Source organism: Podarcis vaucheri (assembly GCF_965113315.1).
Source record: "Podarcis vaucheri genome assembly, chromosome: 11".
In the NCBI taxonomy this organism is placed as follows: domain Eukaryota; kingdom Metazoa; phylum Chordata; class Lepidosauria; order Squamata; family Lacertidae; genus Podarcis; species Podarcis vaucheri.
Window position 1 is genome coordinate 62,829,974 of NC_138749.1, and position 15,716 is coordinate 62,845,689.

The following is a 15,716-nucleotide window of genomic DNA, read 5'->3' on the forward strand; positions in this document are numbered from 1 at the left end:
TTGTTTCTATTAAAAAAACAACTTATTTCTGAATAATTAAAAATCCTTCCTCTGCCTTCAGCAGATTGACAGTTGTTTTGTGGTTGTAAGAGCGCCTTCTGTTCCTATCAACACTTTGAACACACACTCCAATGCCAAAGTTGGTGAAGCGAGAGAGATGAAAGGGGGCAGTGATGATGAGAGGGGAGGCACCAAGCAGAGTTCTCACAAGAGACTCAGCAGCACAACATCTGATCATTAATGTCCATCAAACATTTTGGCTCTCGTCCAGCTCACGTAAGAGAATGGTGTATTGGGAACAAGAAGGAGGCCACTGTGCCGACCCAGGCAAAAAGCCAAGGTGTCTGATTTAAGTTTCAGAGCCTGTCCTCCCATTCTCCATTACATTAAGAGTGATATGCTATGCTAGAGCTGTGCAGTACTTCATGAGTATGCAGATCTAGCTAGCCCTGCTAAGTATGCAGCTTGTACAGCATTATCATTTGGCTAGCTAAATAATTTAAAAACCTATTCCACAAAAATAGCTTTAATTTTCTAAAAACCTGACGTTTTGGCTTTGGCTATAGTTTCTGTAAATACAATGTCAAAATAACATAATATTTCTAAAACGATGCTAGGTAAAATCATATCCATGAATTAATAGTGGTCCACTGTAAGATGTACTTTGACTCTTTGAACTGATTTCCAACTCTGAGATAATTTCAGCGAAGGCCATGGTCCCATTGAAAATCAACAAACCCACCTGAGTAATTGTGATAGGGTTAGGACTGATTGCCCACCAGACCATAGGTCTGAAAACAGAATTGCTAATTTGCACGCAACCTGAAGAGGAAAAGCAACAGCTGGGTGCAGCGTAAGTGCCATCTCCTTGCCCCACTTGATGCATACCCCACAAGCCAAGGGCCTCTCCTCGCTCTCTGCTTGGAGGTTCCTTGGAGGTTCCACAAGTGTTAACAGCTGCAATACAGCTGCCAATTCCTAGAGCGGAAGGGAAGGTCGGTGAGAGGGGAGTTTCTGCTTCCCTGTCTCCTAGCTCTGCCTCTGTTACTGGAGAAGAGAAATGTAGGTGAAATCAGAGAAGTCAGTGAACCCAGGCTAAGGAGCCATCAGCTCTTTTATGGAACACCAACAGCCTGAGAGAGGCGTTGGAACAGCCTCACACCCACCAAGGGTAGGAAAAATAGGGAAGCCCAGGCTCCATCAGATAATATTTGGTGTCAATATTTCCCTTGCAGGAAAGGTGGTATATCAGTGCAATAAAGAAACAACAGATTAAGGAGGCCAGAGCAGCAGGTGCGGGGGGGGGGGGATAAGGTGAGGGAGAGGGGAGATTTAGTGCCCCCCTTCTACATGCACCTTCAACTCTGCTCCCTCCTTTATATGCAGACAGTGCAGACATATGAAAAGAAATCTGTTTGTTCCCACCATGTCTAGGGGGGCACCCCTAAACAAGGATATGTGATTCAGAGCTCTGTCGTTGTGATATCACGCATCACTGTGAGCATTTGCAAAAGGATCCTCAGTCCTCTGTGAGTTTTTTCCATAGCAATGGTTTTAAAAACATGTATATTGGGGAATATTTTCCACAAATACATAAAGCATACAGAAGTTTATCCACTATGAACATTATAAATAGCTCAGAGCCCTATTAACAATGCAGCACAACAAAAGCAGTTAAGGTAATAGTTACTCACAAGTTTGCTGGGAAGAATTAACACTCACACAAGTACTTCAAATGCAGCCAGTGAATCAAAAGCATTTCAGTGCAGGAATCTGCAGCTGTCCCACATGGAGGTTGAACATGCAACCTTTGCGTTATCAGCACCAGGCTCTAATCAACTGAGCTATCCATGTAAATGGTTTTAAGGTCTTTAATGCTGTTTTTAATAGGTTACTTATTAAACTGGTTTTCAATATTTACATTTATTGCATGTTTTCAATGGTATCTGTTTAATTTATGCTGTGAACTGTCTTGGGTCCTGAAAGAGTTCCATTTGTTTACTCTGACCTTTCTTAGACGCTGCACACTGGACATTTTGAGAAGTATCAGCTCTGGTCTTTGGGTGGCCAAAATAAGGTCATATAGTTGTAGCTCAACCCACTAGGCATCTGGTTCATGGTATTTTATACATGGTATTTATACATTTGACTTTATGATATCAGAATGTCCTCACAATGAGCATCAGTCATGGACAACCAGCACACTTTGTGTGGAAGTACTTCACAAATATGATGCATTAAAATGCAGAAGTGAAATCCTAATTTTTTCTAAAAATCACAGAGCATGAAGTTTAAGTCTCAGCAAACTAAAGTAAGTTATTTTTCTTTAGAATATCACAGCAGTAGGGTATAAAGGGACAAGCTGGTGGTCCCCCCTAACTCGTAATAATTTTTATCATAACTATTTTTGTTTATTCTGGATCTTACTTATATCCTCAATACTGGATTCATAGAATCATAGAACTGTAGAGTTGGAAGGGACCCCAAGGGTCATCTAGTCCAACCCCTCTGCAACACAGGAATCTTTCACCCAAGGTAGGGCTTGAACCCACAACCCTGAGATCACAGAGTCTCCTACTGTACTGACTGAGCTATACTGCAGCTTCAGCTCCTGTCAGCCCCAGCCAGGCCAAGGGTCAAGGCTGATGGGAGATGCAGTCCTGTGACATTTAGAGGCCCACAGGTTCCCCACCAATGCTTTGCATGGCTATGCGCTCATGCACACTTCCTCCAGGGAAGCAAGAGAAGTTATCCCAGGAAGGAAACATTCTGACTAGGCAAAGGACTTGTGGAGGGTGTGGAGCAGGGCCTTTGTGGGGTGGGCCCTGGAGAAGATACAGAGCTTCCGGAGAATCCCGAGAGGGTTGGCCACATTTGGCCCCAGGCCTGAGCTTCCAGAGCAGTTTTACAGATAAATGAGAAACAGTAGATGGCATAAAAGGAAATGACCGCTCTCCACAACAAAGAGAGGGCGCCCTTTGTGTGCCTGCGCGCAGCACCCCCCATCCTACATGACTCCTGGACTGCTTCCCCAAGTCGCAAACCTTGAGGTTCCTGCCAAACCTCAGTTCAAAGAACCAATGGCGACTGGAGAGGCGTAGCCAGGGGAGCGGGCCAAGTAAGGGCTGGGTCCGCTCTTTAAGCACAAAAGGGGGTGGAGCCTACATGGGAGCTCTCAGTCTCCTACCTCCCTTCGTTTAGGCCTTTTATTGCAGGTGAACTTCTTTACAGGTATGCAGGCACTGCTATGGTCTTACGATGGTTGCTGTTGAAGGACCGGGAAGGAATTTCCCTTCATTGGCAGGTTTCGCCTTCCTCATAGCAAAACATCATAACTTTGGCGGTTATAGGCTTTGGGTGGAATCCTTTAGTCTACTTTCCCTAAATGCAGCGGCGATCCCAGGGTTCCATGTTAAACGGATTGTGTTGAGGGGAGTCACTGGCCATATGCTGAAAGGCTGTCAGTGCACTCCCTTGTGTTGTGGTGAAATGGGGGGGGGGGAGCTCTGCTTCAACATACGTCTTCCAGAGCCAGCCCAATCCCCAGATCGGATTGGTTAACCCTGATGTGCCCCAGATTCCCCAGCTGGAGTCCGGGAGAGATAAATGCCCAATGCCTAAGCCAAGGTCATCCTACATCTGAAAGTTTAATAAAGTTGCGGCCAATTTTTATCCCATAACACGTTGCCACCAGCCATTATTCCACCTGGGTGTCCCCTGGGGTCGGGGGGGGGGTCTCCGCCTGGGCACGAAAAGGGAATAGGAAGGAAGGAGGAAAGTAACAAGCTAGCCATGTATGAATTTTTTAGAAAATTCATGGCGGCCATTGTGAGTGCTGCAATATCACAAAAAGTGCTTTCTCAGGGTGAGATCATGGCATGGGTCACGTGACTCGCCCAGGAATGCAGCATGGAAGACGCACAGCCCAGTTATTGAACTGAAAAAGTTGGATAGTATTCTATAGCCACAGTTGCATAGGAGCTTTTAATATATAGAATAATAGAGTTGGAATAGACTACAAGGGCCATCGAGTCCAACCCCCTGCCAAGCAGGAAACACCATCAGAGCACTCCTGACATATGGTTGTCAAGCCTCTGCTTAAAGACCTCCAAAGAAGGAGACTCCAATTATCAAATATGTTTCTTCACAGAACCAACCAGAACTGGGGGGCTTTTCCTGGATGCTTTACAACTTTACCTTTGACAACAAAGTACTTTTTGCTCACAGAGTAAAAACATGGAGTCTTCCATGTTCAAACTCCCCGGCATTGCAGTTTCCTGGCTATTTTCTCTTTATAAGGTATGCTACCGCTTCTGCGAATGCAAACTGCTAATTAAAGTTTACTTCCTACTTTTCTTTATGAAAACCTCAAGGCAAGGATAAATAAAAAGAAATAGAGCTCCTTTGAAAGACAAGAACCATGTCCCTTGGGCAGAGAAAATCTACTGACTTGAGCTGTCACCATAATTTATTGGGTCCTGTTTAAACGTACAGATGATACAAACAGCAGAATTCTGTTGCAAGGCTTCTGTTGCAGAAAACATTGACTTAGCTCTGCGGCTGGCAATAGTTCAATTAGTACATATGACCATATCCAATGGAGATTTAAAAAAAAAAAAGGTGTAAATGTTTAGACCAGTACTTATATCTTGATAAAAGCATTGTGGGTGCCAGCGCAAACTGGCTGGCATGTGAAGCAACAACAGAAGAAGTGATGGCACTCCACACTAGAGAGTACTCTCACACAAAAAACATTGTGGCTATTAGGCACAAATTGGTAGCCACGGGACATGGAAAAGGAAGAGCATAAAAGTTAAAAAAAAATTCCACAATTTCCCTTGGGATCTTTCCCAAAACACCATCAAATCAAAGAATACATCAGTCTCCATGGACTGACCTGTAAAAATCACAGATCCAGAATTAGACAGCAGAAAAAGCCTCAAGGCACACAATTTTTGTTTCCGTGGGCTCAGCTCCTCTCAAGAGCACCAGGGAAGGTCTTGCTGGACACCCATTGAGGACACTGGGATTAGACAGCAATGTGCTGCGAATCAAGGGCTCTCCTGCCTCCTAATAGTGGTGGTGAGAAATTTCTAGTCATGAATGGTGGAGGTGGCCGCACCAGGTCTGGCACCAGCCCAAGTGCAAGATCTGGAAGGAAATGTGGTGGTTCCTTCTCAGATCTGCTATACATAAAGAATGAGTAATGAAGTAACAATGAATGAATAATAAAACAATGGATGCATTAATATATCCATGCATTAATGCTTCATCCAAATTGCATCATTTCTGGAAAGATTTCTAAAGTTCAGGATGGAATGAGCAGTAAAAGGGCTGAAGCTGAGAAGGTCTGTGTCTGAGTCAGTGCCTGAAAGGGAGACTCCCTAAGGACCTAATGGACGATACAATTCATAATGGCAGGTAGGTGGAATATACATCTATGAAATAAATACAATGCATATCTTTTTAGTTGTGGACAATAGTTCAAGTGATGGAGGTTATTATGTATCATTTGGTGTTTGTTAAGATTTGTGATGATTTTAGCATACACACTTTGACAAACCTCTATGAAGTATTCAGAGATGATTCTCTGTTTGTATGTAGTTGTTTTATCGTTGTTTTAAATAAGATTAAGAGGGGGGAAAACAGTTGATCAATTGATGAGTATGGAAATGGAGATAAGTTTTAAATCTGAATTTATAGTGCAGTCCTGCGTAAGGGGTAAATGTGCCCAGAATTGCAGTCTAAACCGCAAACCCACTTATACACATTTACCTGGGAGCTATTGAACTCAGTTTGGCTTGCTTCTGAGTATTCATGTGTAATAGTGTGTCAATACTGTACAAGTTTTTTTGACCCGGGTGGCGCTGTGGGTTAAACCACAGAGCCTAGGACTTGCTGATCAGCAGGTTGGTGGTTCGAATCCCCGCGACGGGGTGAGCTCCCGTTGCTCAGTCCCTGCTCCTGCCAACCTAGCAGTTCGAAAGCACACCAAAGTGCAAGTAGATAAATAGGTACCGCTCCGGCAGGAAGGTAAACGGCGTTTCCGTGCGCTGCTCTGGTTCGCCGGAAGAAGCTTAGTCATGCTGGGCACATGACCCAGAAGCTGTACGCCGGCTCCCTCGGCCAATAAAGCGAGATGAGCGCCGCAACCCCAGAGTTGGCCACAAATGGACCTAATGGTTAGGGGACCCTTTACCTTTACTGTATGAGTAAAATATACAAATAAATTATTAAAAAATAATATTTTTAGAAAACACTGCTCCTGGCTCCTTTTAAAATCCAAGTACTATAATCCAACTGGCAGAATTTAAAGGAACATGAAGCCCAATTCATATTGCATGTTTTTCCAAAGATACAGTGAAAAGGGAGTTGAATTAGTCAGTTTAAGCTAGAAGGAACAAAAAGAGAAGTGCTTACTTGGCCAGAAAATGAATTGAAAAGATCTTTAAGAGACTTGCATTCCAAGACCATGCAGAGTTAGTTGTGCATTAGCTGTTGGTTTCAACAGGAATAGCAAAGGCCTCAATAAATATGTGCTGGGATATGTACTTTAGCATTATAGATTATGTTTGGCTGGGTGAGTTATGTGGAACTGGGAACCTCCAGATGTTGTTGGACTAAATATTCTAACATCCCTGTATATTGGCAATGTTAGCTGTGGTTGACTGGAGTTGGAATCTTCTAACATCTTGAGGGCCAAAAGTTCCCACCACATTTCTTTTATATGATAAATGTGTTGAATGTTAAATTGTAAAATCCAATAAAAATTTATAAATACAGTATATATAAAGTTCCCCACCACTGGCTTAAGTAATGAGCTTCCACAGTAACAATTCCATTTGCTGTAGAGTCATGAAGGAAAATGGTACCTGTTGAATCTTTGCCTGAAATGCAGATTTCAAAAAGGATAGGATCGGTCCCCCCCAAAACACAGGATTCTCAAAATTTAAAAACTTAGCTAACTTAACTTGCTTTCTGTTCTTTTGAACAGAAGATACAATGATTTCAGATTGCTGCAACAAAGGGAGCTTGCAATCTCTGTGCCTTTAAAATATAAACATGATGTTGAAATTCAGCAATTTAATCGCTTCCAATCTTGGCTACTCCATTCATTTGAGTTTGCAAATGTATGAATAGAGAGCATTATTGTTTTGAAACACTACAATGAAAGGGAGCCCCCAGCTCTTCCGGTTTTATCTGAGATTTTATATCCATTTGTTTTTACTTCTATCCTTCGTGCCCCACATGTAAGCCATTTCAAGTACTACGCACATGAAGGTCGTCATAGAATTACTGAGGAGCAGGGCTGTGCCACTGACCCTGGCATCAAGTATGCCCCTGCTCTGCCCCAGGGATAGCCACATATTGGCACAGATGCCTATGGGAAGGGGGCCTAGGTGTGAGTGACTGCTTGCGTGTAGCCTTCAACACTATCAGAATTTGATTACAGAGTCCCCGTCATGAGGAAGCCTTTATAGAAGCAGCTACTCATGGAAAGCTTCCCTTCACATGTTCATGCCAATGTTCGGGACACATGCCTAATGCTAGGACATGGGCAACCATGCAGCCAGTCACAGTAAGAGAACCCCTTAATGAATACTATTTGTGAAGGTAGCTATGGAAGATTCTGAAAACTATGGTTAGAAATTAAGTGTTTCTCTAGAAATCTATGGAGACTGCAGTCCTTTGCAGGTAGGACAGAGGAGGCCACAGAGTGAGAGCCTGCTGTTGGCTAGCATGCTACCGTGCATGCTGCGTCTTTCAGAACGAAAGGAAATGTGCTGAGATACACTCAGGCCCGCAGTGTGGCTTGAACAAGAGACATCAGACCTTCTTTCCTCCAAAATGATTCTGCCAGAGGAACATGGAGGACCCAATCTCTGACAAGCAAGCTGCCAAATATTTTTAATTGCAGGAACTTCTCCCAACACTGGATTATTTTGAACAAGGTCACTCTCGTTTCCTATGATGCCAAGCTGTCTGGGCATGCTCAGAGGCCTCTAGTTTCTGGAATGCTGACTATGTAATCAGTGTGCAATTCATTTGTAATTCATAATGTCTGGATTTTTCAGTAATTATTTCAGGAAAATTATGGAACAGAACCAATGGATTCCTCCTACCCCTGGTTTCAGCAAAACCTGGTACCATAAAATGTACCACATTATCTATTTTTCATTATCTTACTATATCACTTTATTTTTCTTCTTTTCCAAATGCACAAATAGAGGAGGTGTGTGTACAAACATACCGTTCTGACGCCATTCTCAAAGGCCTGGCGCGTTAAAGAAGCAGGTCCATCAACTGTCTTCCCATCATCATCGGGACCCCAGCTAGCACTGTAGATGTGTATGTGCTGGGGATTGAGGCTAAGTGATTTTGCTTCTACCATGTCTGTAACATCACCATCTAGCATCCGTACTCCTTGAAAAGAAAAATGGCAAATTGTATGACAATGGACATATTGAAGCACATTGGTGGGGGGGAAATGGTTGGTGTTTTTAACTGACTCAAACATACTTTGGGCCAAAAAGCTTTGTTATTGTTCGTATTTCATGTTCTGCTTGACAATGTGTTTTTTTATTTTATTAATAAACAAAATAAACCAAAGATAAATAGCATTTGAGCATTTTTATGCTCAAATGAAGTCTTTGGATTACTTGTTTTCACAGGATCCAATCTATTTAATGTTTTTTAAATGGCCATTTTCAAACAAAACACATTTTTAAAAAAATAAAAAAGGGTTTTTCCAGAAAGTAATGGTGTGGAAACAAATTATAATACATTTTTAATTGGCCTCAGTTCATGATGAACATGCCAATCATCCATCTGAAAAGAAGGATAAGTGGGGTGGGGAAGCCAGCACATGGTGCCCCTAAGTTCCTTTGAGCTGCTTGCTAAAGAGACTGTTCAAGGGAAGGGGAGAGCTGCTGTTGACCTGAGTCCTGGATCACTAGAATGCCTTCTGCTGAAATCTCCCTGCTGATATGGAAGGTGATCTCCTGTTGCTGGCAGTGTCTACAGCACTTCCCTCTAGGTAACTACTGTTACCGCCACCATTTCACCCCACTGCCATTCAAATCCCACTTGGAGAGCTAAACCAGGTAGTTAGAGTGTGGAATTATTTCTCTGTGGCAGAACCCGGAAAAACTCTCTTGGTGGTGACAGAAATGGTGTATTCTCAATCTCAGGAGGGCACACTCAGGCCTTGGCACAAAGACCGTTGGTGGTGAAAGAAGCAGGGATAGTAGTGGCAGTGAGAAGCAGGCCCGTTGAGTTCCACCTCACGGTGTGAGGTTTTGTTTCCTCTTATGTACATGCATCTTATGTATGTGTACATAGGGCTAGGTCCAGATTTTCTATTTCTCTCTCCTCTCTCTTTCATTTCATATTGGTGCCCTGCTTTTCCTTGCAAAACGAAGCCCAAAGCAACTAACAACAACATTCTAAAGCAAATGTGATTAATATCAAAATATGAAAAATTCTATAACAATAAAAATTTACAATTTTTTTTTTTGGGGGGGGAGGTCCCTCTGCAATGTCTCCCCATGTCCTGCCTCACTGTCACCAAGGTGGTGCTGGTGTTTCCCCCTCTTCCTCCATCGGACAGAGGGCAAGCAGTGCCCACGACACCACTGTTTGCTGCTGCCCCTCACCCTCCACACCCTAGGCAGGTGGGTGATGATGACAGATGCTAGGAGCCACCACAGCAGCTGCCACCCAGAGGAAGGGAGAAAGCAAGTGAACAGCACTTAGCTGTCATTGCCGCTCACTAGGACTGGAGCAGCAGCTACCACTTGCTTCCTCACCCTCCATCTATGGACAGACATTACTGTTCACTCGCCTGCTTGGGCAGGCTAGTTAATATCACCAGCTGCTGGCTGTAGTATAGGCAACACTGTTGGCGGCATGGCCAGCACAGGGGAAAGAAGGCAGGAAGGGTGGCCCCAATCCTTCCAAGCAGCCCAAGGCTAGGGGGCTGCCCCACAAGGACAACTCCTGACACCAGGCCTTGTGAGGATGTTTGTTCTGTTTGCTGTCTGTTTCCTTTCATGTACCTGTGTCTATTGTTCACAGACCCTATCCATGTTTACTCAGAAGTAAGTCCCGCTATGTTCAAGCCTAACTATGCCTAACTGAGCTTGACTCATTCTTAGCTTGATTCATTCTTGAAGCATAGATAGATATAAGGTGAATTCCACTGAGGCCCTTATTTGAGTGATGTCCCCTGATGAAGTGTGTTCAGAAAAGAAGTGGCCTATGGTGTGGTATGTTTTGCTTGTATTGTATTACATTGTGTTGTTATTATTGTACGCCACCCTGGGATTGCCAGTTTAGAATAGTGTTAGATATATATATTTACTATATGGGAAGGTTTTTTACCATATGGTTTCTTGACCTTATTTATTATTGCTACAACTATTTATTAAACTTGTTAGTCACTTGCTACACAAAAGGTTTCCAACCCACTAACCACATATTTAACCACCTATTTCTTCTTCTATGCCTCCCTCCAAAAAGGGATGTGGAGAAGAGTCTCAGTTGCAGATTCACATCAGGAGAGGCATTCCATGTTTATTAACAAACACATGGCTCTTCGCAGTCTCTTCATTACACTCTGTGCAATGTCTTCACTCCATAGCAAAACTAATCAGTAACCAAGGATAAAGTAACAGCAATCAATAATTCAAGAACAGACCTCTCTGTATTGCTGCAATTTAGCATTCACTTCAGAAATGGGCACCTCCTCCACATTTATATATACCCACAGAATTCCAGTTTCTTTATCTTTGAGGCATTTATTTATTTACTAAATATATCCCTTGCCTTTTTATCTATAAAGGGGATGTAAGACTGCTCACAATACTTAAAATACAATACAATAAATCACATAAGAGTAATCACTATATCAAAGGCGTAAGCTAAAGCATCAGCAGAAGAATAGAAGTGCCAGACCATCCAGCCATTATCTGGCTCATATGCTTGCCTAAACAGCCCTGACACCTCAAAGCAGGCAGGGAAGGAGCTAGGGATGCCCTCCTGGAGCAGCACAGTCCAAAGGCTGTGTAGGTGTCACTTCCAAAAGGGCCTTTCCCTCTGGACTTTGGACAGTGATGGGACACAGAGCAAAACCCTAGCCTAGGGACTTAGCAGGCCGGTGGAGGATGGCATTTGACACTGGAGATACTGCACACTGCCAGGAGATTATTTACACAGAGAAGCAGACGGGGAGGCTTGGAGAACCATACATGAATCCAATTCATTGCTTATATAAAACATGCCTTCATTCAAAGAGTGGCATCATATTTGGATCTACAGTGGTGCCCTGCAAGACGAATGCCTCGCAAGACGAAAAGCTCGCTAGACGAAAGGGTTTTGCGGTTTTTGAGCTGCTTCGCAAGACGAATTTCCCTATGGGCTTGCTTCGCAAGACGAAAACGTCTTGCGTTTTTTGCAAGTTTGTTTCCTTTTTCTTAACACCGTTAATACAGTTGCGACTTGACTTCGAGGAGCAACTCATAGAACGCGGCGTGGTAGCCTTTTTTGAGGTTTTTGGTGATTTTTGAAGCTTTTCCAAAACTTTTCCGACACCGTGCTTCGCAAGACGAAAAATTCGCTAGACGAAAAAACTCGCGGAACGAATTAATTTCGTCTTGCGAGGCACCACTGTATAATGAGCTGAGGACTCTCAATATTATTTTCTAAAATGCAGTTTCTATTATTCTGCCAGAGCAGAGATTCAACTTAAACCAGACAGCATACCATGTCTTGACAACCTGCAAGTTATAAATGTTTCTATTTATAAACCAAATTAGCATCTTTTAATTATAAAACGTAACAGCTTTGTTCCCATCTTTGCTATGAATTAGCTTGAGTGTTTATTCAGTTCTTAACCCAAGCTTGGCTGTTCTATTGAAAAAGCCCCCCCCCCCCTTTCTAATTGATTCGAAACAAAACTGCTCATGCTTTGCGAGGTCACACTTGTCCAAATACTGATCTCACTGTGAAATTTACTTTATGAAAAAGAACAAACATTAATTCAGGTCGCAACCCTTTTACTTTTATCTTAAGGATGTAAATAATCAGAGCAAGCAAGTTATGAATATAGGAAGCTGCCTGCTGCTGAGTCACACCATTGGTCTGCGCTGTCTGGTCTGGCAGCGGCAGGCCCAGGACCCAAGAAAAGTTCCTTCCAAGCATTCAGCCTAGAAAAGCTTTAAGTGGAGATGCAGGAAAACAATGCAGGCAAATCATGTGCACTTTGGAGAAGTAGTTGCTATTGTTTGCCTACAGTTTGACGTTATTTAACTGGATTGCCTGGCAGAATCCTGTTGGTCTTTTCAGCACAAGGTGAAGATTTTTCTGTTCACTTGGGCCTTTTAAATAACACATAAGCCTCTTATGTTAAGTTTTAAATTGTGTTTTGTGTTTTGAATTAATATGTTATAGTGTTATTGTGCTGTACATTTTCTCTCTCTCCTTTGTGAGATTCCTGGAGATCTCCAGTTATGGGCTGTTATATAAACAGAGTAAATAAAATAACTGTAGCCTCTGATAATATTTTATTAATTGCTATTTTTTAAGGTGCTAAAAGATTCTTCATTGAATATTTCAAATAGTTATACCCTGACGGTCAATCTCCAACATACTGTTTGTTTTTCCAATAACAGACCATTCTTCAAAATATTTTGGGTTTCTGGTGACAGGAAAATCTTAATTGTCTATCAGCCAGTTAAGCTTGAGACAGTGAAATCTGGTTCTGGCAACATCAAGCACAAGTTTGTTCACAGGTTTTAACAGATTATTGTTATTCATAAAATGGGTTGTATTCAACATTTGTCATACCCACTGAAATTTATAGATTTGAGTAACATAGGTCCATTAATTTCAATGGGTCTACTCAATGTAGAACTTAGCTAGGTAACAACAATGCTATTTTCTTCCTTCAGTATTAGCTGAAATACTAAGATTAAAGTGGCATTATTGAGCCGAATAATGAAAGGGGGGAAAAAACACCTGAAAATGTTGAAATAAAGAATTTCACTTAAAATTACTGACTTTAAGCCAAGAACGGTAGGCTGGTACTATAAATTACAGAGGATGTGCAGCTACTACAAAAAAGAACAAGTCTGTATATCCTATTCCCCTGTAACATAAAAAACTCATGAAGATGCGATTCCATGCTCCTGTTTCACTTCATTGCCTGTTGCTTATGAAACTGAGGAAGCACAGGGTGTGATAACAACTTGCAACACAATGTTGTATCCTTGGGAATTATAGGAGGAGAAACAGGATCACTATTTTTAATGGCAGCCAGGCATGTCCCATAACACTGACTTTTAGGCCCACTTAAGAAACAGAAATTATTGTAACTATCTGGATAGGCTATCTAAATTTGTTCACCATAACTCAGGAATTGTCCTCTAACTGAGATTCAGCTAGCAAATAACAAATAATTTAAATTCCACTGCAACTTCAGAAACAGCAACAAAGCAACAATCTAGCTGTTAAAACATTTGGATGGACTAGGGCTGTAAAAAACAACACAGGCAAACATTAACCCAGTTCTCATGTACGTAATGCTAAGCCAAACCATTACTTAGCCATGTGTGGATGGTAGGGCAGCAGCAAGATCAAAGGCGGAGTAGCTCCATCCTTCATTCAGGGAAACTGGACATACGCTCGTTCGTGCTAAGCCATAGATAGGTCGGTTTAGTATGTGTGGATTGAACCCATGTACTACTAGCGGAAACTGCCTCACTGGGTCATGTCAACAAGCCATCTAGCCAAAGAACTAATTTCCAACACTAGTTGGATATATGATAGAACATTATCATAGGTTTTGCATTTGAGATGTGCTTCTAGAAACAGTGCCCCTGACCAAGCGTAGCCCATCCCGTTTGGCCACCTGTGCCCCCACCATGGCCACCACTGCCACTGCACCCCACCTCTCATCGAACGTGGTTGGAGCCGGAGGGCTCCTCAAAACTTTGCCGCTCAGTTTCTCTCCCCACCCCCTGCTCAGGGGGAGAGTGAAGTGGCAACATGGGGCAAAGGAATGCCTTGGCTCCTGCTGAGCTTGGCAGGATCTGGGGCACTCCTCAAAGCTTTGCCGCTTGGCTTCTCCATCTGGGGGCAGGGAAATGAGCAGCAACGCCACACACCCCGCACTGACAGCAGAAGCAGTGGAGCGAGCACAGTGCCACCTCTCCCACTTCCGCTGCCTGAGGTGGGTGCTTGACCCTGTCTCATGGCCCCTGAGGATGTCTTCCCCCCCATCCAAAATACACCTTGAAGAAATCTCATGTCTAGCCAGGGATGTCATGTCCCATTTCACCACTTGAGATGAAACGGGAAGTGCTGCCCTGCCACCAACTCCACTGACAGCATCGGCACTGATTTCAGGTGAGTTTACTCACACACCGCTAAATCTCACCCAAAATTGGTGGGGCAGGTGGGGTGCCGCCTTGAGGGCTTCCACTGCCTGAGGCAGCAGCCTTATCCCATCGACTGGCTGCACTGTGTCTAGCTTTAGAGTGTTTTCTCTCCCTCGTCCGGCTTATTTCTGAGCAAGCATGCTTATGATTCTGCTCTTAGGTTTTTACATTAATCATAGACAACAGTTACACTTACCTCCAATTCTGGCATTATATGCAATTCCAACTATACAGTGTGAGTTGTTTGCACTAGCTGCTACTTCTCCAGCACAACGGGTTCCATGCCTATAGGAACAGACAGATATTTTAATATAAGTACTATTAACCACTAAGAGAGAGATTGTCTGTATTTAATACCTTTGATTGTGTTCATCTTCAGCTGCTATGTGTAAGATGCCCCAGTCTGAAACATGCACTTTAAATATATATACACACCACCATGTATGTTTAGAATTCATTTAAACTTTTGCTTCAGGCACTGCTGCTTAGTCATAATCCTTATCTTTCCAATGATGTCAAACCCAATAACCAAAACTATGATTTTGCTTTTAATCAACATGTTTAGACAAGTGCAGCATGAACACAGCATGTTATAAGAACATATGGAATTGATATCAAACTTTAAAAAGTATCACACATCTTAAGCATATGCTTTTAGGACACCATCATTATAAATTTTAAAAAAGCACTTCAATCTATAATAAATACGGCTATGAACACTTCCGTGCCCCATGGTCTTACTTGCAGCCTCCTCCTTTTCAACCCACTGGCTTCTTATGCGCAGGGAAGTACCACTGTGCAGATGGGAGTTCCAAACCTACAAAGTCACCCTTTCATTTCAACAGAGACTATGTAAAAGTACTTCTTCCTGTGTGCATCAAAGTGCACCTGTGGCCCTGAACAGGAACATGTGTTTCGACAACTCTTCAAAATAACTACTGCTGAATTGTCAGTCTCCCCTTCTTAGACAAGGTTCTTAAGTGAATGATCAAAGACCAGATCTAGGCGCACTTGGAGGAAACTGTTTTCTGGATCCATTGCAATTGAGGTTTAGGTCCGATTTTGGCCCAGAAACTGCTTTGATCACCCTGTATGATAGCCTCTGTCAAGAGAGAGACAGGGGAAATATGTTCATTCTACTCGATCTCTCTGTGGCTTTCAATGCCATCAGCCATGGTATCCTTCTGGAGCAGCTGCCCGAGTTAAGGATGGGTGGCACAGCTTTGCAGTGGTTCTGGTCCTATCTGGATGGCAATTTCCAGAGGCTGGTGCTTGGGG

General features: G+C 42.9%; 1 protein-coding gene across 5 annotated transcripts in view; it reads right to left on the reverse strand.

The window, feature by feature from the left end:
* LOC309542668 (proprotein convertase subtilisin/kexin type 5-like) overlaps nt 1–15,716 on the reverse strand; it is a 169,289-nt gene that overhangs the window by 60,587 nt on the left and 92,986 nt on the right. For all 5 annotated transcript variants that reach the window (XM_082241529.1, XM_082241531.1, XM_082241533.1 and 2 more), the window contains 2 exons: nt 14,635–14,723; nt 8,252–8,424 (listed from right to left, as the gene is read on the reverse strand). In XM_082241529.1, coding sequence (XP_082097655.1) covers nt 8,252–8,424; nt 14,635–14,723 — 262 coding nt within the window. The remainder of the gene's footprint in view (nt 1–8,251; nt 8,425–14,634; nt 14,724–15,716) is intronic.